This window comes from Callospermophilus lateralis, chromosome 2 (genome assembly GCF_048772815.1).
Source record: "Callospermophilus lateralis isolate mCalLat2 chromosome 2, mCalLat2.hap1, whole genome shotgun sequence".
Classification (NCBI taxonomy): domain Eukaryota; kingdom Metazoa; phylum Chordata; class Mammalia; order Rodentia; family Sciuridae; genus Callospermophilus; species Callospermophilus lateralis.
The window spans coordinates 171,097,318-171,124,389 of record NC_135306.1 but is presented as its reverse complement, the minus strand read 5'-3'; the positions used below and the strand labels follow the sequence as shown (position 1 = coordinate 171,124,389).

Below are 27,072 nucleotides of genomic sequence, written 5' to 3'. Positions count from 1 at the left end.
CGGAGGGCTCTAGCCTGTCTCCATTCTCCTCTCCTCTCTATATCCTGCACTTCCTGATCAGCAGTTGGTCCCAGGGCCATGAGTCAAACTTGACTGCAGATTCAAAGCAGCAGCACCTACACAGAAATATCCCTTCCCATGGACTTCAGGAGCTCTCTTTCCCAGTTCCTCTTCAGTACTAGTTGACCCTGCAAGCTCCAAGTTGTTCTCCCATGACAGTGTTTCAGGAGAGATGAATAATGCCTTGTCAGATTTTTCCTGATCTTTCTTCTAGACCATTATTACTCTTTTACAATTACAAAAGGTCACTTTTGTTAATAAAAATTCCTTTTCTTCCCTACAATATTGTTATGGTTTAGATATTAGGTGTTCCCCAAAAGCTTACATGTGAGACAATGCCTGAAAGTTTACAGATTTTTAAAAATCTCTTCTCAGTGACTCTGCATCTAGAGATCTGGGATAGGGCCTAGGAAGTCTGCATTTCCAACAAGTAGTATGTAGTTCAGATACTTCCAATGGAAGTCGTTGGGGACTTCTTTCTGGGAAAAAAAAAATGAGACTGAAAAAAAAAAATGGAAAGTATTTCAACACATTGTTTTTCCTTGTGGATCTTTCTGTTCACTTTTATCATTTTCCAAAGTAGAAAAACTGAAAAGACAGTGAAATAGGAACTACCACATTCTCCCATTTTTCTAGACCTTCTAGCTTCTTACTTAAAGGATCTGCTCTCTGTGTGAGTAAAAAATGTATTTCCTGAATGAACCATGATGTATGTGTGCATTTAAATATCTCTAAACAACAACATGAGTCAAAAATCTCTCTTAAAAGCACTCAAACTCAGAAAAAGTATATCTGAGTTTTACTTGAAAAATAAATTTAAGATTATGTCAAAAGTTTATTTTAATATCACTTTATTCACTGAGCAAATTTAAGTCTCTTGAAATTTATGTACATATTACTTAAGAGAAATTTTTTGCATACATGTGTATCCTCTTCCTGAAAAAAGAAAGAGAGAAAACAAAAAGGAGCACTTATTTTCTGGATTAGTCCCACGGCATACAACCTCACACAAACAGAGAAATCTAGTCAAACATTTTTGGGGACTGGAAGCATGCATCTCACACAAATTAAGCCACACTACATGTTACTTTTGAACATTCTTATCAATTTTTACATAATGCTGGAATAGTTATACTTAAAAATCATTACACAGAAAATTGAACAGTAAAAAATGTGTCTAGAAAAAGAGCAACACAATAGTCACAGGATTCTTCATGGCATACTTCCAGTCAATGGTCTTCTGTAAGGCCATTCCTTTATAATCTTCAATTACATAAGAGCTATTCCCTATTCCTGACATAAAACATAGATGAGACAGGTTCTATTTTCTTTCTTTCTTTTTTTTTGGTACTGAAGATTGAACCCAGGGGCTCTGAACTACCAAGCCACATCCTTAGACCTTTTTGTTATTTTGAAACAGGGTCTTGTAAAATTACTTAGGGCCTCACTAAGTTGCTGAGGCTGGCTTTGCACTTGCCATCCTCATGCGTCAGTCTCCAGAGCTACTGGGATTTCAGGTGTGTGCCACCATGACCAGCCTGAGAGGTTCTTTTAAAACAATTGATTCCCTTTATGAATGGGCAGTATAAATTCCTCACTCTCAAAGGGAGTAAGTTCCCAGAGATCCATAGCTACTCTCATAGGGCCTGGCATTATTTTGGAACCAACTTTTACTTTTGACACATAATAGTTGTCTCCTTGAAGTTTCTCTAGTTTTTCTCCTACTTTTATAAGATGGCATGGGAGAGAGGTGCTTCTTTCCACCCACAGTGGCCATGCATCTGCACAGTACCTCTCCTAAAGGAACACAAGCAGGATCCAAAGGAATAAATACTTTCTTCTTCCTCCTCCTTTGCTCTGCTTCTTTTTCCTCATCTTCTCTGGAGAACTTGTTTAATAGTTTGGCTTAAAAGAAGAATGTTAAAGCCAGGAACATCCATGAGATGTAGCAAACTTAAGAGAGCATTTAATTAGGACCCTTCCTTTTTGATAGATTCATCTAAAATAAATATTTTAAAGGATTCTCTTTCTTGTATGCAAATAAAAATTGATGAAGGTAAGAATGACAGAGAACATTTGAAAAGAGTTATGTGTTATTGCTTTCTTTTTTTGGCTGAAACATTTTATTTCACATAAGATCTCAAATGTTCCCTGGAACATTTCTGAAAAAAAAAAAAAGTGACCTCAATTTGATTAAGGGACAAAAACAACTCGAATGCTGATAACCATGAAGTTATACTTGGTGTTCAGGTGCTCTTAATCCAGCCCTCCAATAAAAACCAATGGATTTGGTTAGATGAAACAAATATTTGAATACCTTTGGCTTCTGATTTTCGTTTGCAAACTATGAGGAAAGTGATACCAATATTTAATTTTAAAATCTCTAAAACAAGAAGAAACTTCTCAGTAAGAAATCACAAGGTGAATACAAAGAATATATCAATATATTTTAAAAGGAAAGTACCATCAATCGTAAGAATTAATTATCTTAAAAACAATTTCTTCTTTTGCTGGTTTATTCGTATATTCTCTATTAACCCAACACTCGGGTACATTTGTTTTAAAGCTGTAGTGGACAGGTAACTTTATGAGTTAAATTTGTCTTTATCTTACTATCTCGCTCTTCTAAATACTTTAAGCCATAAAAATAAAATAATAAAATTGTATATCTAAGAAATTAAAGTCCATGTTCTTCCTTATTTTCATCAGCACCCAGGAAGGAAACAATATGAACTTGTGTACAATGTTCATTGTAATAATGCAGTTTGATTTGACAAGGTAATAATATTATTGTGTCTGGGGCTTATTTCATGGTAACCCTGACTGGTTTTCTCAAGCATGAAATATATCTCCTCCACATATATAATCATCTTTCAATTATGAGTTCAAGTTACCCAAAAATGTTCATGAAATATGCCCAGTGGATGACAAATTGGTTCTTCCAATACTGGGGTAATGGCCTTACAGTTTTATAGAATGCATAATCCCCAGTTTTAAATGCTTAATATTAATCAGTAGTTAATATTGTTCATCTGTCATATATTTAATATTAGCAATGCTATAAAATTCATTTACATTAGATTAAGAAATACTACTTTAAAAAATCTTGTGATACAGTTTCTTTGTGTGTAATAAACACTATTCCTTTGGAACTGACCTGTAATTTGAAACTAGAGAATCATATGGTATATAATTGGACTGCATCTCTCTTTCTCTCTAGTTGTAACACACAAATATAATACTTTGTTAAACAGAATAAGAGCTAAAATTGTTGTACGTGTACACAGGTCTAAATTTGAGAGGAATAATTTGACAAATATTGTTCACTTGACTATCAAGTCCATCACATTATTTTTACTTTGTTGATTTTCCCCTTGGTGTTAAACTTTTTGGTCATTTCTCTAAGACAAGTTTACATTTGATATATTGTGTCAAATCAACAGCCAATAATATGATCTCTCATGTGTCAAAGGCATAGGAACAAGGCACTGGGCATTGTGTATAGTGATACACTGATATGAAAATGCTGTAAACTTATTAAGAGTTAAAATTCCTTTAAGCAAATAGACCGCATTTCATAAATAACTTTACTTAGCTTATACAAATAACTTGTGCTCAAAAAGGCTTCATGATGCAAAACAGGCATTCCAGAAGAAAAGTAATTTAAAAAACTTTAACAATTTTCTAGATTGAAGTGAATACATAAATATGTATTCTTTAACTGCTAAGAAAACACAGGTAATTTTCTCCAATACCTTTCACTCGAAGACCTAACAACTTTGTAATATGGTTTTCCAGATAAGACAATCCACAGTCTAGAAATTATAGTTACCAAAGTATTATCATTAAGTAACTTGTTGTTAGTCTCTGTTGAAACTCAAAACATTTAGTCTTTAGAAAAAAAAAATGAATTCTGCATTTGCCTGGAAGAAGTATCTGGGAGTATGATGGAGTTTAACTTGTATTGGACAATTTCAGGAACAAACTCCTGCTATGATATTTAACCAATATTCTTTAATATGTGAGTTTTATTATGTCATCTGATTTTGGTGTTTCTCTTGCAGATTTTAAAATGGCAGGATTTATGTGACTCAGGAGGTCTCTCTGCTCCCTTTCTTTATGTAACATTTTTCTTGATGGGGAGGAGATATAAGCAACCCAAAAGAAGACCATAAAAATGTGCAGATGCACTGCAAGGAGAAGGGACAGCCCCAGTCCAGTGTTTCATTCTGAACTGCAAAACACCATGATTTCCCATAATCTGATTCTACATGTGCTTTCAACAATCATTTACAGGACCCCAGAAAACAATATCTGGGAAGGGCCCAGAGGATTATGCGAACAATATCACAAAGTTGGCCTCTTATGAAAGTATATAAAATTGAGTTAAAAAAAAGGAGTAAAATTGACACATGGCTTTTGGCCTCTGGCCCTAAACCCAGAGAAAAAAACTGAAGTGAGACAGGCAACCAGCTGCTTTTTCATTATGCTGATTAGATTGTTGATTTAGCCAGCTGTACTTTGCTTTCTTCCATCATGACTTGCTTGGAAAATAGATCTGAATTAATTCCCAAGTTCTCTTTTAATTTCTTGAGCTCAAAGTCATGGAGAATCTTGACAGTCATTAACTTTTCTCGTTTGAGTCTCTCCTCAACATCTTTTGGAACATCAGGAATCATCCAGGCCAACAAAAATTTAACCAAGAACACAATGTGCTAGAAAAAATATAAAGGGAAAACAAAGATACTCTTAGAATTGTTAACCATCTGGCAGGAAATCCTTATAAATAATCTCACTCATTCAATGAAATGCATGAAGCTTGAAGTTCTTGGGCTACCAAAAACCCTGTCTTACTATCATCATCCATACACTGGCATTTAACAAGTATATAATTTAAATACATAATTAGAGAAAATTCAATTGAGTTTAATTACTGAATATACATTTTATTTCTGTTTCTTTCTGATGAGCTAGTAAAATATTTGTGAAAGAATTAGTTTCCAGTATAAAGGAAGCATTTAAACTTGGTGATGTGGTGGTTGAGAGTCAACACTGAAAAGACACAAGCAATTTTGTTTTAGATCTTCAGAAAAGTTCAGGAAAGAAATCATTATATAGGTTGAACTTGAAAACAAGAGTATTAATTAAAGCTGGGAGCACTGATTCAAGCCTGTAATCCCAGCGGATTAGGAGGCTGAGGCAGGAGGATCACCAGTTTAGAACCAGCCTCAGCAATTCCGTGAGTTCCTAAATAAACTCAGTGAGAACCTGTCTCTAAATAAAGTATAAAAAGGGCTGGGATTGTGGCTTACTGGTAAAGTACCATTGGCTTCCATCCTGGTACAAAAAGAAAAAAAATTAAAAAAGTTTTTGCAAGATGCCAGCAGAACATTCAGACCTTCTCTCTCTCTCTCTCTCTCTCTCTCTCTCTCTCTCTCTCTCTCTCTCTCTCTCTCTCCATACTCCACCCATGTAGCAGCTGAACAGTTCACATTTACACAAGACAGCTGTGGATTTGGAGACATTGACATAGCCAAGGATGGCATTGTGGTATATACTGAAAACAAAAGTTTATAAAAAGGAAGTGCAGCATAATACACTAAGAGTCCCCAGGTTTACTTGCCTTGCTCAGCTCTCAGTACACAGGCAACCATGAAATTCTCCATGAACAAGAAGTTGGAGGATTTTTCCCCATGGGTAAAATAACCCACTGATGAAAGTACAACAGCATTTACCAAAATTTTGTGGTTTTCCAATGAAATTTTTGGTTTACTCCCTTTACACTCTACAGTGAAATCTCTCAAGCTCAATCCAACTGTAGGCTTATAAAGTTTAGAATCACAATTTTTTTTTATTGGTTGTTCAAAACATTACAAAGCTCTTGACATATCATATTTCATACATTAGCATACATTAGCTTCAAGTGAGTTATGAACTCTCATTTTTACCCCAAATACAGATTGCAGAATCACATCGGTTACACATCCACATTTTTACATAATGCCATACTAGTAACTGTTGTATTCTGCTACCTCTCCTATCCTCTACTATCCCCCCTCCCCTCCTTAACCCTCCCATCTTCTCTCTCTATCCCATCTACTGTAATTCATTTCTCTCCTTATTTATTTTCCCATTCCCTTCACAACCTCTTATATGTAATTTAGTATAACAATGAGGGTCTCCCTCCATTTCCATGCAATTCCCCTTTTCTCTCCCTTTCCCTCCCACCTCATGTCTCTGTTTAATGTTAATCTTTTCTTCCTGCTTTTCCTCCCTGCTCTATTCTTAGTTGCTCTCATTATATCAAAGAAGACACTTGGTATTTGTTTTTTAGGGATTGGCTAGCTTCACTAAGCATAATCTGCTCTAGTGCCATCCATTTCCCTGCAAATTCCATGATTCTGTCATTTTTTAGTGCTGTGTAATACTCCATGGTGTATAGATGCCACATTTTTTAATCCATTCATCCATTGAAGGGCATCTGGGTTGGTTCCACAGTCTAGCTATTGTGAATTGTGCTGCTGTGAACATCGATGTGGGAGTATCCCTGTAGTACGCTCTTTTAAGGTCTTCAGGGAATAGTCCGAGAAGGGCAATAGCTGGGTCAAATGGTGGTTCCATTCCCAGCTTTCCCAGTAATCTCCATACTGCTTTCCAAATTGGCCGAACTAATTTGCAGTCCCACCAGCAATGTACAAGAGTACCCTTTTCCCCACATCCTCTCCAGCACTTGTTGTTGTTTGACTTCATAATGGCTGCCAATCTTACTGGAGTGAGATGGTATCTTAGGGTGGTTTTGATTTGCATTTCTCTGACTGCTAGAGATGGTGAGCATTTTTTCATGTACTTGTTGACTGGTTGTATGTCCTCCTCTGAGAAGTGTCTGTTTAGGTCCTTGGCCCATTTGTTGATTGGGTTATTTGTTATCTTATTGTCTAATTTTTTGAGTTCTTTGTATATTCTGGATATTAGGGCTCTATCTGAAGTGTGAGGAGTAAAAATTTGTTCCCATGATGTAGGCTCCCTATTTACCTCTCTTATTGTTTCTCTTGCTGTGAAAAAACTTTTTAGTTTAAGTAAGTCCCGTTTGTTGATTCTTGCTATTAACTCTTGTGCTATGGGTGTCCTATTAAGGAATTTGGAGCCCGACCCCACAATATGTAGATCGGACCCAACTTTTTCTTCTATCAGACGCAGAGTCTCTGATTTGATATCAAGGTCCTTGATCCATTTTGAGTTAACTTTTGTGCATGGTGAGAGGAGGGGGTTCAGTTTCATTTTGTTGCATATGGATTTCCAGTTTTCCCAACACCATTTGTTGAAGATGCTATCCTTCCTCCATTGCATGCTTTTAGCCCCTTTATCAAATATAAAATAGTTGTAACTTTGTGGATTAGTCTCTGTATCTTCTATTCTGTACCATTGGTCCACCCGCCTGTTTTGGTACCAGTACCATGCTGTTTTTGTTACTATTGCTCTGTAATATAGTTTGAAATCTGGTATCGCTATACCGCCTGATTCACATTTCCTGCTTAGAATTGCTTTTGCTATTCTGGGTCTTTTATTTTTCCATATGAATTTCATGATTGCTTTATCTATTTCTACAAGCAATGCCATTGGGATTTTGATTGGCATTGCATTAAACCTATAGAGAACTTTGGGTAATACTGCCATTTTGATGATGTTAGTTCTGCCTATCCATGAACAGGATATATTTTTCCATCTTCTAAGATCTTCTTCTACTTCTCTCTTTAGGGTTCTGTAGTTTTCATTGTATAAATCTTTCACCTCTTTTGTTAGGTTGATTCCCAAGTATTTTATATTTTTTGAGGATATTGTGAATGGAGTGGTTGTCCTCATTTCCGTTTCAGAAGTTTTGTCGCTGACATACAGAAATGCCTTTGATTTATGCGTGTTGATTTTATATCCTGCCACTTTGCTGAATTCATTTATTAGTTCTAGTAGGTTTTTTGTAGACACTTTGGGGTCTTCTAGGTATAGAATCATGTCATCCGCAAATAGTGATAATTTAAGTTCTTCTTTTCCAATTTTTATGCCTTTAATTTCTTTCGTTTGTCTAATTGCTCTGGCCAGTGTTTCGAGAACTATATTGAATAGAAGTGGTGATAGAGGGCATCCCTGTCTTGTTCTAGATTTTAGAGGGAATGCCTTCAATTTTTCTCCATCCAGAATGATGCTAGCCTGAGGCTTAGCATAGATAGCTTTTACAATGTCAGGGTAAGTTCCAGTTATCCCTAGTTTTCCTAATGTTTTGAACATAAAGGGATGCTGTACTTTGTTGAATGCTTTTTCTGCGTCTATCAAGATGCACATATGGTTCTTATCTTTAAGTCTATTGATGTGGTGAATAACATTTATTGATTTCCGTATATTGAACCAGCCTTGCATCCCAGGGATAAATCCTACTTGATCATGGTGCACAATTTTTTTGATGTGCCTTTGTATCCGATTCGCCAGAATTTTATTGAGGATTTTTGCATCTAGGTTCATCAGAGATATTGGTCTGTAGTTTTCTTTCTTTGAGGCGTCTTTGTCTGGTTTCGGAATCAGGGTGATGTTGGCCTCATAGAATGAATTTGGAAGAGCTCCCTCTTTTTCTATTTCCTGAAATAACTTGAAAAGTATTGGTTTTAATTCTTCTTTAAAGGTTTTGTAAAACTCCGCTGTATACCCATCCGGTCCTGGGCTTTTCTTGGTTGGTAGTCTTTTGATTGCTTCTTCAATTTCATCCATTGATATTGGTCTGTTCAAATTGTGTGTATCCTCCTGACTCCTGACTCAGTCTGGGCAAATCATATGTCTTAAGAAATTTATCGATGTCTTCACTATCTTCTATTTTATTGGAATATAGGTTTTCAAAATAATTTCTAATTGTCTTCTGTATTTCTGTAGCATCTGTTGTGATATTGCCTTTTTCATCCCGTATGTTAGTAATTTGAGTTCTCTCTCTTCTTCTCTTCGTTAGCGTGGCTAAGGGTCTGCCAATCTTATTTATTTTTTCGAAGAACCAACTTTAGTTTTGTTAATTTTTTCAATAGTTTCTTTTGTTTCAATTTCGTTGATTTCTGCTCTGATTTTAATTATTTCTTGCCTTCTGCTGCATTTGCTGTTGTTTTGCTCTTCCTTTTCTAGGGCTTTGAGATGAAGTGTGAGCTCATTTATTTGTTGGTTTTTCTTTTTGGAGGAATGACCTTCAGGCGATGAATTTCCCTCTTAAAACTGCTTTCATTGTGTCCCATAGATTCCGATATGTTGTGTCTGTATTTTCATTTATCTCTAAGAATTTTTTGATTTCCTCCTTTATGTCTTATGTAACCCATTGATCATTCAGTAACATATTGTTCATTTTCCATGTGATGTAGGATTTTTCCTTCCTTCTTTTATCATTGATTTCCAGTTTCATTCCATTATGATCAGATAAAATGCATGGTATTATCTCCACCCCTTTATATTTACTGAGGGTTGCCCTATGGCAAAATATATGGTCTATTTTTGAGAAGGATCCATGTGCTGCTGAGAAAAAAGTATATCCACTTGATGATGGTTGATATATTCTATATATGTCAGTTAAGTCTAGGTTATTGATTGTGATATTGAGTTCTATAGTTTCTTTATTCAACTTTTGTTTGGAGGATCTGTCCAATGGTGAGAGAGGTGTGCTGAAGTCACCCATAATTATTATGTTGTGGTCTATTTGATTCTTGAACTTGAGGAGAATTTGTTTTATGAACATCGCAGCACCATTATTTGGTGCATAAATATTGATTATTGTTATATCTTGTTGGTGAATGGTTCCTCTTAACAGTATATAATGTCCTTCCTTATCCCTTTGGATTAACTTAGTCTTGAAGTCGATTTTATTCGATATGAGGATGGCCACCCCTGCTTGCTTGTGAGGACCATGTGCGTGGTATATTTTTTCCCAACCTTTCACCTTCAGCCTGTGTATGTCTTTTCTAGTCAGATGTGTCTCTTGGAGGCACCATATTGTTGGATTTGTTTTTTTAATCCATGTTACCAGCCTATGTCGCTTTATTGGAGAGTTTAAACCATTAACGTTTAGAGTTACTATTGATATATGTTTTGTACTTCCAGCCATGTTTGATTATTTATCTCTTTTTTTTTTTTAAATTTAGTTTGTTTCTCCATGATTAGCTTTCCCCCTTCCGTCTGTCTTTACTGAGGTACTTCCCACTGTTGGCTTTGGTTATTGTTTTTCATTTCTTCCTTGTGTAGTGTTTTGCTCAAGATGCTTTGCAATGCTGGTTTTCTGGCTGCAAATTCTTTTAGCTTTTGTTTATCATGAAAGATTTTTATTTTGTTGTCATACCTGAAGCTTAATTTTGCTGGATACAGAATTCTTGGTTGGCATCCATTATCTTTCAGTGTTTGAAATACGTTGTTCCAGGATCTTCTCGCTTTCAGCGTCTGTGATGAAAAATCCGTTGTTAACCTTATTGGTTTACCCCTGAATGTAATCTGCCTCCTTTCTCTTGTAGCTTTTAATATTTTCTCTTTGTTCTGTATATTGGATATCTTTATAACATTGTGTCTTGGCGTTGGTCTACTGTGATTTTGTATGCTCGGTGTCCTGTATGCATCTACAATTTGTATATCTGTTTCCTTTTTTATTTCTGGAAAGTTTTCTGTAATTATTTCATGTAGCAGGTTACTCATTCCCTTGGTTTGAATCTCTATACCTTCCTCTATCCCAATGACTCTTAAATTTGGTTTTTTAATGTTATCACATATCTCTTGGATGTTTCTCTCGTGATTTTTAACCAGCCTATCTGAGTTGGCTAGACTCTTTTCAAGATGATATATTTTGTCTTCATTATCTGATGTTCTGGCTTCTACTTGCTCCACTCTATTAGTGATACTCTCATTTGAGTTTTTAATTTGGTTTATAATTTCCTTCATTTCTAAGATTTTTGTTTGATTCTTTTTTATAATCTCTATCTCCTGATAAAGATGCTTAACTTCTTCTTTTATCTGTTTATGTAATTCATTCTCAATGTGTTCTTTCGCTGCTTGAATTTGCTGTCTCGTATCCTCTTTAAGGTTCTATTCCATCTGTCTAAGGTATTCCTTGAGTTCTTTATATGACCATTTTTCTGATGACTCTATATCCTCCTGAATATTTAGGCTGTCCTGCATTGTTTGTACTCCTTTTCTTCCTTGCTTTTTCATCCTGCTTATGTTGCTTCTTGTTCTGTTTGACTGCTGAGTTACTGTTTACTCCTATAAATTTATCTGATGCTGATCAAGGCGCAACCCGATGACCCTGAGTCACAGATGGCCTGTCACGTTTTCCGCGCCACAGACCCTAACCAGGCAAGTCCCGGGTGCGGGGGTGGGCCTGGCTGTTGAGGGTGCTAGAGCCTAGAATCACCTTTTAATTGCCTCTTTCTTAAGCATGAGCAAAACTACCACCTAGGTAAGTCTCTAACGTGAAAGAAAAAGAGAAAAATATACAAACAGAAACTAAAAGCAAAAAGGAGCAAAAGAATAGTAGAATAAAAAACAAAGGTATCAATCTATCACATTATAAAAGAGAAAATAAATGGTTATTAGAATTTGAAAATATGAATTATTTACCTGAACAATAAATTAGAAACAGACAGGTACAACAACAACAGCAAAAAGAAACAATTATTAAGGAAATGATACAAGTAAATGCTTTCAAGTTGAGAGGTAAGTATGTTTTCAGATCTAAGTGTCCACAATGACTATGTTGTTAAATAGTGAGAAACTGTTATAAAAAATTACAGAAATAGGGGTTACTGAGAAAATTTCTAAAGCTAATTGAGCTTCAAAGGAAACCATAAACAAAGAGTAGGAATAAGAATGGCATTTAATTTCAAAACAACCCTGAAAGCTGAAAGATGAAGAAAAGTCTTAAAACATTTCAAGAATACATAAAGCTGATGGAACAACAAGGAACATAACTTTCAATCTTGAATTCTCTAACAAATAATCATTTGTGAACAAAAAGCCTTTTTAGAATATTCAGGATATCAAAAGTTGACCATCCCAAACTGAGAAAGTTACTGGAAGATGTATTTCAACAAATTAAACTAGCAAACCAAAAAGGATTCCCAATACCATTTACTGGATAGAAAGGTGATCTTAACTTCTGATGAGAAATGTAGAAATAAAAGAGTAATAAATTAATGAAGAACTAAGTGGGGAGGGAAAAAATAGAGTATGAAAGAGGGAAAACAAAATTACAGTAAAATCAATGTATTCAGAATATAATCCATGAAGCAGATGTGACTATTAAGTCACAATTTATAGAACTTGACTATTATCACTAATCTACAATTTATTATTCAAAACTCTTTGCATATGGATGTTGTTTTGCCAGAGGTATGATATCAGAAAAGTGGGTTTAAGAAGCTAAAATATTTGCCTTTGGAGATTAAGATGAGGATGAGGAGAAATGTGTGAGAAGGCTCCTTTATGGCCATGTCAAACTATTTCATTTTTAAACTTCCATGTATAACCTTGATGATAATAAACACAAATTCAAAAGAACCTGAATGGAATTGAATGTCTATGTGTCAGAGTTGTTTATTTTGGGGTTTTCTGCAGGGTAAAAAGGTGCCTAACTTTGTTTTCCTTCTCCCTTAATGGTCTTCCTTATGATTTGTAGCAATCAAACTTAGGATTTGTAACATGTCAAATACTCCCTCTGTATTGGTTATCTTTTCATGCATGTCTTGTCTCTGTAAATATATTAGATATTGCACAAAAAAAAGGATCCATAATATAATGAATGGTGAGAGATATGTGAGACTGGAGAGACTGGCTTGCTGGATATTTAAGATCAAGAATTAAAGATTGAATTTAAAACAAAAGGGCCAAGAAAACCATCATCTGGCTCTTGCCCTCTAAGTCCGCCTAAACCCAGGGAATAAGGGAACTTCTCTAAAGAGCTTTGCAAAGGAAAGCCAATCAGTGCACTTGTAAGAGTGGGGTCATTGGAGAAGTGAGATATCTCTGATGCTTCCAAGCAAATGGCACTAAAGAGCTAAGAAGCTGCTCTTAAGTTCCTGAAGACTGACTCCCATGAGAACTCAGCTGACTCAACAATAGATCTGAATGAAGTCCATTTGACCAGCTTGATCTTAAACACTTAGCCAAAGCAGTTAAAACAAAACCAAAGTAATTCCTGAGCATATAAAAGAAGAAACAATAGTTAACTGTAACTTAAGATATACACTTGTGTTAGCCCCTAAGAATAAAAAAGACTGGAGGCTACAAAAGACAGATTCTTAGGCAGGAATACCTGATAACTATCAAGAAAAACTGCCAGAGTCAGAAGTTTTTAGTCAGTTTAAGGCCTATAGATTTTCCTAACCTCTACATGGGTAGGTTCAGTGTTTGCTAGTATGATTATCTAGCCTGAAGTACCAAAATAAAAAGATCTTTACTAAATAACAGGTCACACCAGTAAAAAGATATTTTACAAAATCAGATGATGTTAAATAGCTTAACTACACCTTATGGAGATGGACATCTGTGACATTAAAAGTGTGTGTGTACATTCCTGATAACTCTGACAATGTTAAAGATTTATAATCCCAAATAAAGGCCTTGCCCTCTCCAGCCTTGTTAAAGGATAAAGGGACAATTTTATTGACTTCTTTCATCTTCATGATATTCACTGACGTGTTCCAGGTGCTGCAACATTTATTTTGCATTAATCTCATTTCAGTACTCATATCTTTTTGTTTCTCTCTCTCATAGAAGTACCCATCCCCAGATAACTCTATAACCTGTTCCCAACAGCTTCGAGCTGAGAGGGACTGACCTAATTTCTAAAAAGGAAACTCCAAACTGCTTTCCCCACTCCATGTAACCCCTTCTCAGCTCGAAGCCATAAGAGAAGTTGTCGCCCCTTCTCCTTATAGTTGTAAAGAGTTCTTAAAATTAGAGGGGAGAATGAAGCCAGAATTAAAGACAAGAATTCAGTATAGACAGACATATCGGGTTGGATGGACAGAATGGAGGCAAATTTCGGTCTGGGAAGTAATGTCCTCACAGTCCTTCCTCAACCCTTTTCAAGATAACCTGCTCCTGCTCCAACTGTTGCTAAGGTAACCTATACCAGGAATTTTCCCTCCCTACAGGGAATTGTAAAAGTTGTTAATTAATGCACCTGGGCCCTCTTCCTAACCAGATCATTTCACGTAGGCCCCTCCAGCCCATCTTCTCACCTTTTGGCCATTCCACTGGAACATCTCCTAGGCCTAGTCACATATGCAGGAAGAAGAGAGAAATAACGAGGAAGAGAGAGGAGAACAAAGAAAAATATATAGAATATATAAAAGAGGCAAAACACTCTCACTTCTAGGGATAATAGGACACCAGCTATGGCCCCATTCTCCCCACTAGGAGAAATCTGTATTACCCCTTTTTAAATAAACCCTGCATCTCTTATTTTTCCAAATGAATTTCATGGTTGCTTTTTCTAGTTCTATAAGGAATGTTAGTGAGATTTTAATAGGAACTGCATTGAATAGCACTTTTAGTACTATGGCCATTTTGACAATGTTAATTCTGGTTATCCAAGAGCATGGGAGATCTTTCCATCTTCTAAGGCCTTCTTCAATTTTCTTTCAATTTCTTTCTTTCTAAGGCTGTCTTCAATTTCTTCTTCAATTTCTTTTAGTGTTCTGTAGTTTTCCTTGTAGAGGTCCTTCACCTCTTTTGTTAAATTGATTCCCAAGTATTAATATCATTTTTTGAGGGTATTCTGAGGGGTAGTTTTCATAATTTCTATTTCAGAGGATTCATCACTGATGTGTAGAAATGCATTTGATTTAGGGGTATTATGCTATTATGTCCTGCTGTTTGCTGAATTCATTTATTAATTCTAGAACATTTCTGGTGGAATTTTTTGGATCCCTTAAGTATAGAATCATGTCATCAGCAAATAATGATAGTTTGATTTCTTCTTTTCCTATTTTCATCCCTTTAATGAGAAGACCCAGAATAGCCAAAGCAATCCTTAACAAGAAGAGTGAATTAGGAGGCATCACAATACCAGACCTTAAACTATATTACAAAGCTATAGTGACAAAGTAGCCTGGAATTGGCACCAAAGTAGACATGTAGCCCAATGGTACAGAAGAGAAGACACAGAGACAAACCCACATAAATATAGTTATTTCATATAGACAAAGGTGCCAAAAACATACATTGGAGAAAAGATAAGCTCTTCAACAAATGGTGCTGGGAAAACTGGAAATCCATATGCAGCAAAATGAAGCTAAATCCCTATCTCTCACCACGTACAAAACTCAACTCACAAGTGGATCAAGTACCTAGGAATTAGACCAGAGACCCTATACCTAATGGAAGAAAAAGCAGGCCCAAATCCTCATCATGTTGGATTAGTCTTCCTTAACAAGACCCCTAAAGCATAAGAAATAAAATCAAGAATCAATAAATGGGATGGATTCAAACTAAAAATCTTCTTGTCAGAAAAAAAAAAATCAGTCAATGAGGTAAAAAAATCAGTTAATGAGGTAAAGAGAGAGTCTACTTTTTGGAAGCAAATTTTGGCACATGAGATAGAGAACTAATCCCCAGCATATATAAAGAACTCAAAAAACTTAACACCAGAAAAACAAACAACCCGATCAATAAATGGACAAAGGAACTGAACAGACACTTCTCAGGAGAAGATAAACAACCAATCAACAAATACATGAAAAAATATTAAACATCTCTAGTAATTAGAGAAATGCAAATCAAAACTACCCTTATTCCAGTCAGTCAGAATGGCAGTTATCAAGAATATAAGCAACATGAGACTGCAAATTGGTGCAACCAATCTGGAAATCAATATGGAGATTCCTTAGAAAACTTAAAATGGAACCCAGCTATCCCACTCCTTGATCTGTACCCAAAGGACCTAAAAAGAGTATACTAGAGTATACTACAGTGATGCAGCCACTTAAATATTATAGCAGCACAATTCAAAATAACTTAACTGTGAGAGCAACCTAGATTCCCTTCAATAGATCAATGGATAAAGAAAATGAGGCATATATATGCAATGGATTATTACTCAGCATTAAAATAGAATAAAATTATGGCATTTGCAGGTAAATGCATGGAGTTGGAGAATATCATGCTTAGTGAAGTAAGCTAATCCCCAAAAACCAGGAGTCGAATGTTTCTCTGATAAGTGGATGCTAATCCATAATAAGGGAGGGCATGGGATGAGTGGAGGAACTTTGGATGGAACAAAAGGGATGGGGGTAAAGGGAGCATGGGAATAGGAAAGATGGTGAAATGAGATGGATATCATTACCCTAGGTACATTCATGATTACATGAATGGTGTGACTCTACTTCATGAACAACCAGAGAAGTAAAAACTTCTGCTTCATTTCTGTACAATGAATCAAAGAACTTTCTGCTGTCATGAGTAACTTGTTAGAACTAATAAAATAAAGAATAATCTATTGGAAAATAAAATCAAAGAAAATTGACCTTACAATAGCACCACAACCATGAGAAATATACTAATTCATCAATGGGATACAATAAAGAGCACAGAAATAGGCACAGAAAATAAATAAACAAATAAACCCTGCTTTATATGCTTGCCTCAGCATGCTTCTCTAATGTTATACTTCAGTGTGTGAGGCAGCAGAACTTGTCACCGATAACTGGTGGTATCAGAAGCCTACCTCTAAAATTTACTTGATTTACCTTAAATCAACCACCTATTTCGGGAGGGCATCAATTTATTTGTCAAGGTGAATAAGTACAATTTATGAGATTGTTGTGACTTAAAATTGCCTCTGGAACCAGAATATAATAACTAAAATCTATAAAATCAGTGCACCACTTTTGTTCTCTCATCTCAGGGAAATGTGGTGACATTTTCGTTACCTTTTCTGTCACCATGGTCTCTTTGACATGAGTAAGTAAATAGTGGGCAACTCATCTGCACTGAAAACATTCCTAAACTGCCTCTTATGACAAGAAATATTTCCTTCAAAATAACTTATTGAGATAAGGTAATGAGATGTTCATTATTACCCTGGGTACATTCATGATTACATGATTACATGAATGGTGTGACTCTACTTCATGCACAATCAATCCTTTTAATTGATTCTTTTTAGTTTTATAAAAATATTAGAATTCATTTTGAATCAATTATAAAAAAAAGAGGTAATTCTAACTTTCTGATGAGCAGGTACTTTTCGAAAAAGCTACCTAAAGTGAGAGGAAAGAGTAACTGGAAGGAAAGTTAAGAACAGCTTACTTCCATAACTATAATGAAGGTCATCCTAGCAGCAAGGACATGCCAGAATTGCATATTATGAATGTATTTATCCTTATCTTCAGGAGGGTTTCTATAATCTCTGTACCTGAAAAAATAGAAATAAAAGCAAAAAAATTAAGTGTAATTTCAACTATAGAGACTTGGCATGAGCTCTTATTACCCTGTTCATTGACCTCAAAAGTCAGGTCATAGGATGATAAAACAAATACTGTATTTTTTGTTAATATAAAACATTTTCTTGTTTATATAAAACCATGGCTGCATGCTATTTTTATGCAGAAGATCTCTAAAGAAAACATACAATTGAAACATCTCTCATGTCCTCAAGACAAACTTTCAGTTACCAAACTCTGCTGTCTCCATTTTTCTCTTCCTACTCATCACCACTTAGTTCTATCCCTCTCTCCACCAAAACTGCTTGTATTCTGTTACTAAATTAAAAGAACAGTTTAATCTTCATTTTGTTTAACCTTTGAAGAATAGGATTTGAGATTGTTGACCATTTATGTTTTCTTGAAACTGTTTTCTCTTACATGTACTGACACAGCATCAATCATTGTTTCTTACTAAATTTTTGGACTTTTCTTTATGTTCAACTCTGTGAGCTCATTCTCTTCTACAAAAGTCACTAGATACGGGATAACATTTCTTCTGATGCTAGAAAGTGATGAAACAAAAAATCAGTGCCCATGTTCTTAAACATTATACTACGATTCCTTGATGTCTAAGTATGGAATATTACATGTTTCTGTCTATTTGCCTTGCAACATTCTTCTCATTCTTTGTTGGAATCCCAAAGGAGGCAGTGGTTTAAGGCTTAAATTAGGTTAAGGTATCTTGGTGTGTATGGGTATCTACCTACCCACCTACCTACCTATCCACCTACCTACATACTATCTTTAAATTCAAATAATATAAAGATCCTCACAGTGTATGACTTACTGAATGTGGAAAAAAACAGTTCATATCCCATATCACACTCCCTACACAGAAAATCCCTTAAATGGGAAGACTCTCACATTATGTTATTTCTTTCTCATTCTACCTTTTTTTCTGAGGACACATAGATAAATTCAAGAAAGTTAAATTCACACATAAATATGATCATGCCGTGTGACAGACAGATACTACACTTTGAGACTAAGGACATTTGTTGGTGAGCAATAATTTTGAAAATAATACACCAATATTGGGTCTAAGCCACAAAAAAGCTGATTTATAGTGAGGGATTAGTATTCCAAGATTTTATAACTGCAAAGTGGCTGAGATGTGACTCAAACCTAAATGCATTTGTCTCCCACCAAGCATGCATGTTCTTTTCGCTCACACTTTGCTCTTCTTACTTTTCTGATTATTTTCTTTTACAGTTCTATTATCCTTAAACAAAATAAGAAACTATCTGATATCAACATGATATTTACCCATACTATATTGTTTTTACACATTCTATTTTCCCAAATTGGAATCAGAAAATGTGTGAATTGTAGAATTAGCATGCATTATTTATCAAAGGTTTTTGTTGACTCTAGTAAATCCTTTACATTGTAAGACAAGAAAGAAATGGATAATGTAAGAAATACAGTTAAAGGGAAAATTAAAACCTAGACAAAAAGAAACCTGCAAGTGGTGAACTCTCGTTTTCCCGAAGGTGCAGTGTGGTTTGGAAAATCAGCTATCAGGAATACCGACAGACTGTTATTGACATATCCTTTCAAAGGATGCGTGATATTTGTTGAATAGGCGTAGTAGTACACTAAACGGGGGATGATGTCTGATGTAAACGCGACAATAAAAGCCTGAAGGACAAAGCAAGAGAAAGATAGTGAGCTGTCAATCTTATTTTTCAAATGTACTATCTGTATATTTCTCAGTACCCAAGAGACATGGATGCAAAATGATTAAAACATTATTATACATCATTCTACTCATATGCCAGTCTTTGGTTTAAAACGTGAAATAGCTTATTTATAGTGAGAGATTACTATTCCAAGATTTTACAAACTACAAAGCTGCTGAAATGAGAACTGAACCAAATGTATCTGTCTCCACGAAGCATGAACTTTCCCCCATGCCTTGCTCCTTTTTACTTTTCTGATTGTTTCCGTTCACTATTGTCCTTAACCCAAATTCTCATGATTAGACCAGCTCCATAATCTAGCTGTGTGTGTGTGTGTGTGTGTGTGTGTGTGTGTGTGTGTGTGTTTACAGGAGGCAGATAAGGAGGAAATGGAAAGATAGAAGACTAGATGCTGATTAACCATACTTAATTGCTCAGTACAATTAATCTCAGCATTCAATTTCATGTGGATGTTAGTGTTCAATTCTTTCATGAAGTGTTGGAATTATACAAACAGCATGTTTTCTTTAGAACAGATGAGTCAATTTAAATCCATCTGGCTATGGCATCTTCATTTTTATCAGATTTTTTTTAAAGCCATGGTTATTACTTTTTGGCTACTAATCTATTTAGGTTTTCTATCACTTGTTGAATAAATCTGACATATTTTTATTTTTTAAGACACTGTTAGTTTCAAATACATTTTTTTTAGAATAAATGGCTACATAGCAGTCTCTCATATTTTTTTTCAGAATTTTGTTTTTTTATTTCTTTCCAACAAAAGAGTTCTTGATTTAATTAGCAATTATGTTACTTTTGTTTGTTTTCTAATTTTGTTATTTATGATTTTTTTTACTTATTCTTTTATTACATATCTTCTACTGATGTGTTTCATAAATTTCCTTTAGTATCTTAAGTCAAATGCTCAGTTCATGTTTTCCAATTTTCTTTTTTAAAAAATATAAACATGGGGTTAGGGTTGTGGCTCAGTGGTAGAGCACTTGCATAGCATGTGTGAAGAACTGGGTTTGATTCTCAGCATTGCATATAAATAAATGAATAAAATAAAGGTCCATCAAAATCTAAAAAATATAAAAAAATAAATTTAAAAAAACATGTATAGGTATGAAATTTTTCTCTGTCAGTGTGATTTTAATTCGTTCCTATATGTTCTCCTTTTAATTTTGTTCTGTCTATAATTTCATCATTATTTCCTATTATACAAAGCTTACTTAGAAGAATAAAAATTAAGTGGTTAGATTTTTTTTCTTTGATTATGTTAGTATCACCTTCAGTTTTCAAATATATTATGGGTAAATATGCACTGTACAATTTGTACTGTTGAGAATTTAGTTTTCTTCTTAATTTTTCATAAAAGCTCTCTAACCATAAGCAAATGTGTATTCTTCATATTATTATTTATTTTCTAATCTGTCACACACTATGAAACTGTGTCATGGATTGTCATGACATTTTAAAGAGTTATTGTACTTTTTTCTTGTATTTTTTAAGAGTTTACATGACATAATTCCTTCCTTTATGACTTAGTGCATGAATGTTTAGGATATTTTATCTTCTTGGCCTACTCTCACGATGAAATCACCGTAACTAAAGACTGAGTTAAGTATCATTCACATGTCCCCATTCCTATGAAAACAAAATAGGACACAGTCACCCAACCAAAGTAGGTCCACTTACATTAGTTGCAACAGAAACAACGGCCATTCCATAAAGTATGTCTTGCCAAACGCCTATGCTATGAGCTTTGGCAGCTACAGGTCTCCTATACTGAGTAGTAAGTTTCCAGGCATCCACTCGGATCTCTATGATGTTATTCAGAAGGGCAAGAAGAGGGGCCAAAGGAAAAGAGGCCACAAATAGTGTGACAAATCCAAATTGGATAACTGTAGAGATTAAAAAAGAACCATTAACTCATGAAGAAGAAAAGAGAGGAACATATTTTCAAACTCCTGCCTCTTCTTTCATTTGAACAGATCTATATCAGTAAAACAAACCAGGCCTCTTTCCATCTGCCTATTGCATCCTCCACATAGAAGGCCAAATGACTTATCTGTTAGAACTGGAAAGAACTTAGATGCATAGCTCAGATATTTTCTTGCTTTTTTGAGAGATCTGCTTGTCTGAAGAAAGAATCTATTCTTTGTCTTTATTTTATTTTGGTATGGGGGACAAACTCAGGGATGCTTTGCCACTATGCCATATCCCCAGATCTTTTAATTAATTAATTTTAGTTTTTTAAAAAATTTTGAGAAAGGGTCCCACTAAGTTGCTTAGGGCTTCACTAAGTTGCTGAGGTTGGTTTCGAACTTGCAATTCTCCTACCTCTGACTCCCAAGTTGCTGGGATCATAAGCGTGTACCATCCGACTGGCATTCTTTGCCTTTTATTTTATGGTAAGTTTAGGTTTATGTTAATCTTCAAATTTGTATTCACATTTAAATTTGTGTTGGGATAATTGAGTTTTTTTTTTTGTCTTGTTATTCTATGTACATTTTGAGATGAATGACATCTGGATGCTTCTAATACCCACACCCACCCACACATACCCCTTATATGTAGGCAAAGAAATAACAAAATTTCTAGAATAAGGTATCTGCTAAAGCCCTGATCTTATGTATTACCTTGGTTATCTTTCTGAGTTTTACTCTCTCCCCTCATTAAGACTTAGCAGGGGAACTATACCTTTGCAAGTGGGCTTCTCTTCTCATTTTTGCTCTTTTGATTCTAGCAATGCTGGAACCCATGCAGCTGACAGCCTGAACTTTTCTTCACATGAATGAAGAAAATATAATGAGAAATACAGAAATGACTTTCCATTTAAAGAAAAAAGAGTCTTCCACCAGTTTTCTATTTTAAAATTAGTCCTGAATGTTTCTGTATTTCATCTTTTTTTTCATAATAATGAATCAGGTGTGTTATTAAGTGAATACATATTGACTCTCTCCTGCCCTGCTATCTTTACTGACCTAATAGAAAATTAAGAGAAAACATTTGGTTGAAGCAGTATGAATTTTCCAGGTTCAAATCTCAGATCTTTACCTAGAATATTTGTGATTCACAGAAAATTAATTAGGTTAAGTTTCAGTATTCTCAAAAGTAAAATGTCAAATAATGACTAGTCAGCACAATTATTTTAAGATTAGAGATAATGAATGGAAGTTTCCAGAACAAATTAATTCTCAATGGGTCTCAATAAAGAGTAGGTGACTGAGGTCATCTCATGCATTGCTCCATGATTTTAAGAGAATTGGAAATAAATGAAAAAAAGTTGTCATCTATAATTCCACCAGAAAAGGATAGTCACTTGGGTGAAATATTCTAAGCAGATTATAGAGCAGTCCCCAGCACTAACTTTCCTAACATATCTCAACATATCTTTTCTGTCCAACCCTTGAATATTTTATGTATTTATTATGTTCAGCTTGTATCTATCCTGAAAAACCGCTTTTACATTCTTCTCAGTCTGATATTAAGGATATATATTAAATGCATGTCAGACTCTGGAAATGTTTTCCAACTTATTTTCTCTCTGAGCTTTCACTAAGGCAAACAAAGAAAAAATAGCCACTGAAGTAATTTGAGAAGGGCGTTAATCTGTGATTCTGACATAATTTGTTTCAACAATATTAACATTCAATTGTCAGGAAAAATATCTCTAAGATTCATTTGTTTTGGAAATAAACTTTAATTTGTGTTCTGTTTAGTGAGACAGAAAAATGGTGAATTAACTTATTCATTTTTATCCACCCATCTTTTCACCCTCCATCCAACGATACTGAACATCTACTAAGTACAAGACAGAAAAAAAATATTAAGATCTGAAAAACCACTCATTTTATTCAAGCCAACTCTTTCAGAATGGTGGATGGAAATTACCTGTTTCTAAGTATTCATAGAATAACCCCAGTTGTCCAAAAGTTTCAAGGTCATGATCCTGCTCCCAGCGACTGTACAATTTCTCAGAGTTGGTCCGAGCTTTTCGGCGTCTCCACCAATTAAAAACCAAGCTGTTGGAAGTGACAGAAGTAAATACATGAAAGAGAGCTAAAAAGGAAGAGGTCAGAGAGTTAGTGTGCTGAATCTGGAAAATGGCAGTAAGGTTAAATAACTGAAGGCTACAGAACAAGAAGTTTATAACTAAATTTTAAATCAAAATCTATTATTCTTTTCACCACAAATGTGGAGGTCAAGATTTCCTCATTGGAGTGATTAAGAAAACAAGACCACTCTGAAACTGATCATGGAAATATATTTGCTCAGATACAGGTTTGTTGATGAGCATGTGAAGAAGATCGCCACTAGAACCATTTAATAAACTTTATATTATCACAATATTCAGAAGGACATTCAAGGAAATGAAAAATAGAGATTGTTTATGAAGGAAAATATAAAGACTTTTATAGATGCAATAGTACTATAAAACTTTAACCAAATAAATTCCATACTATATAAAAATGTATTGTGATAATGTTCAATGTTTTGGATAACAAATATTTTTTTTTAAGTAACATATCTATGAAATAGACGATATTAACAGATTGAAGTACAAAAATATAAAATCATCTCAACTGGTGCAAAAATGTATTTGATATATTTCAAACATCTATTAAAAACTACTTAGAGGTTTTAATAGATGTTTGAAATATATAACAAAAACTCATCTGATCAAAAGTATCTAACAAAATCCTGAGGCAAACATCACTCTTAACAGTGAAAAAAATGAGAATTGCTCCCTTCAGAATCAAGAAGAAAATAAGATTATGCAGGATTATATTTAAGATTCTAATGTAGATCTGAGCCAGTAAAATAAGATGTGGGAAAAGTGAAAGAGAAAGCTGTGATTAACAATGACATGATTATCAGCATAGAAAAACGATATGAAGTCAGACAAAAATTATTAAAAGAGGTAATAAGGTTTATCAATGTTTCATTCCTATATACCCAAAACAGAGGGCAAAATATAAGTTTTAAGAAGATATCATTTACAATAGCAACTAAAATTAAAAGTACCTAGAAATGGATTTGACAAAAGATTTAAAAACCTTTATGCACAAGTTTAAAATCTGCATCTGAATTCATTAAAGTACAAAATAAATCTCTGTGAATAAGAAGACTTGCTTCATAAAATGTCAATTATTTATATTGAAATAATTGAGATGGAATTTCTATAAAACATCCAAAACATGTTCCATGTGAAATCTAACAATATATTTTTTAAGCTTTATAGAGATAGACAAAAAGATCAAGGATAATTAATACAGTTATATAGATAAGGACTAATTTGGTAAAACCTTCCCCTTCAGATATCAAGACCAATTATAAACATATATTAATTAAAAGACTAAGTATTAATGCAGGAGTAATCAAATTTTGGAACAGAATGGTGACCTAGAAATAGTTTTGCACTTTGTGTATTACAAAAATGGTATTGTAGATTATGGAGTATAGGAAAGAGGAGTCTCTTAGTAAGAAATAATATAACAATTTACATATACATGTATGTAATTTATATATACAAATATATACATAAAAAATTAGATTTTCACCTCATATCAAACATAAAAAAATGTTTCCACATATTAAGAATTTGAAAGTAAAAAACAATAATGTTAAAATATACTTTAAAATTTAGAAGAATTATGTAAGAGCATTTTTTAAATCTTGGCTCAGGGAAGAATTTTTTTAAACAAGATGTCAAAAATGTTAACATAGAAAAGACTGAAAAATTCTACTATAGGCCTTGAGTATCCCTTATCTGAAATGTGTGGGACCAGAAGTATTTCTGGATTTTGGAAAATTTACTTGTACATAGTGAGGTGTCTTGGGGATTGGATCCAAGTGAAAACATGAAATTCATATATGTTTGATATATACATAAAATACAGAGCCTGATGGTGATTTTATGTACTCTCTTAAGTAATTTTTGCATGACATAAATCAGAAGATCACAGATCAGAAGAATACTTTATCACTACAACTCTAAAAAACCTTACGTGTCTTTTCTAAATTTCTACAAACAGCCTGCTGAATGTTCTTCAATTTTTAGTTCATTATGATAGAATTTTGCTTGTTTCCTGATCTGCATGCCACAAAGTAGCCTGTGTCCACTGTGATGTTGAAGGTTACTTTCTTTCAATACACAATCCAGATCTTAAATGTTAGCTTTTTTCAGATTTTTTTCTTCTTTTCATTAATTCTCTAAATCCCCTTCAGCAACCTATTGAATGTCTGTCTGTCTGTATCTCTGTTTATCAAGGTCATATGGTGGTCATTCCAGCACCATACTTGTCTGTAAAGATATTCTGCACTTACACTGCTGACCATTTTCTCCAACAGCTTAACTTTCTGTGCCATAGATAAAATTAAGCGCTTTCTTTTTTCTTAACACTATTACCAATGGTAGAACCTGCAGTCCTCTGAAATTTCCAAGAGTATCTTCACACCACAGGACAAAGAATAAGCAAAAAATGTGGTGTGAATAATGCATATACACTTTGGCCCCAAGTAAAGTATCATGGAGAAACTGTTGTTGGGGCATCTGATCTGTGCTTTTATTAGCATTTGTGAGTGTGCTTGTGTAGGGAAATCTGGGAATGTGTGGAAAAGATATGTTGCAGCTGAAAGGGGCTGGGTGGTATTTTTTCTGAGGGACACTAAATAGATCAGGTATTCGAGTCAGCATTTTGATTGAGACTCTCACATGAGGTCAAGTGTGGGATTTTCCACTTATGGCATCGCGTAAGAGTTCAGAAAGCTTCAGGGTTTGAAGCGTTTCAGATTTTGAATTTGGGATCAAGGGTACTTGACCTGTAATAAAATTATGTGCTTTCATCCAGATAAAGCATTGACCCCAGTCAACAGTGATTTTTTTCTGACAAGAGCACCTTTTCAATGTCTAAAGACATTTTGTCTGTCATAACTATAGAGTGGGTGGCCTGAAGGCATCTAGAAGGTGCAGACCAAGGATATTTCTAAAACTCTATGATGCAAGCCCAGCACAAGGCTGCAATCCTGTAATCCCAGTGATTAGAGGGGCTAAAACAAGAGGATTGCAAGTTTGAGGCCAGACTCAGCAACTTAGTGAGACTCTCAGTACTTTAGTAAAAACTTGTCTCATAATAAAAAAACAAAAAGGACTGGGGATGTGGTTTAGCAGTAAAGCAACCTGTATTCAATCTATGAGAACAGCAACAACAACAACAACAAAAATCTACCATGCAAAGGATATCCTGCTAAAACAAAGGATTATCTGGCCCTAACTGAAAATAGTGCTGAAACTGAGAAAGTATGGATACTATTAAAAAATAAAATTTTTGTTAGGATAAAATATTTTCAACACATTTAACCAAGAAAGAATGAAATAAACAATGGCAACTAAATATTTAAAAATTCATAAACCAGAATTTCTGAAGTATTCCTACAGATCAGTTAGGGGAAAAAAAGTAGGAAAATAGTTAAAACACATAAATAAGTATTTCATTGAAAAGGAAACACACATGGCCAAGAATTTCTTTCATATTATTAATTGGGGAAAAGCAAAACAAAACCAGAATGAGATATCATTTATACTTCTCCATGTTGACAAAAATAAATAAGACATTATGAAGTATTGTAACAATTGTGGATTAAAATGAACATTTATATATTGCTTATATATAAACTGAAAAACAAAGAGACAAAGGAACGATGAGAGGAAACAGAAAAGTTGAGATTTTTTGAGACAATGCTAAACAAATGCACACTGAAAAGGAGACTATCAGGTTCAATAAAGAAGCTTGTGAGAAATTCCAGAAACTCTTCCCTGTCCTTGACTCCATTCA

The 27,072-nt window shown here is 34.4% G+C and overlaps 1 protein-coding gene across 2 annotated transcripts in view; it reads right to left on the bottom strand.

The window, feature by feature from the left end:
- Positions 1-927: 927 nt before the first annotated feature.
- Positions 928-27,072, bottom strand: part of Ano5 (anoctamin 5) — a 111,423-nt gene continuing 85,278 nt past the window's right edge. For both annotated transcript variants that reach the window (XM_076846988.2, XM_076846989.2), the window contains 5 exons: positions 23,129-23,259; positions 20,930-21,135; positions 19,012-19,190; positions 17,374-17,479; positions 928-4,775 (listed from right to left, as the gene is read on the bottom strand). In XM_076846988.2, the coding sequence (XP_076703103.1) occupies positions 4,554-4,775; positions 17,374-17,479; positions 19,012-19,190; positions 20,930-21,135; positions 23,129-23,259 (844 nt within the window). In that variant the 3' untranslated portion in view covers positions 928-4,553. The remainder of the gene's footprint in view (positions 4,776-17,373; positions 17,480-19,011; positions 19,191-20,929; positions 21,136-23,128; positions 23,260-27,072) is intronic.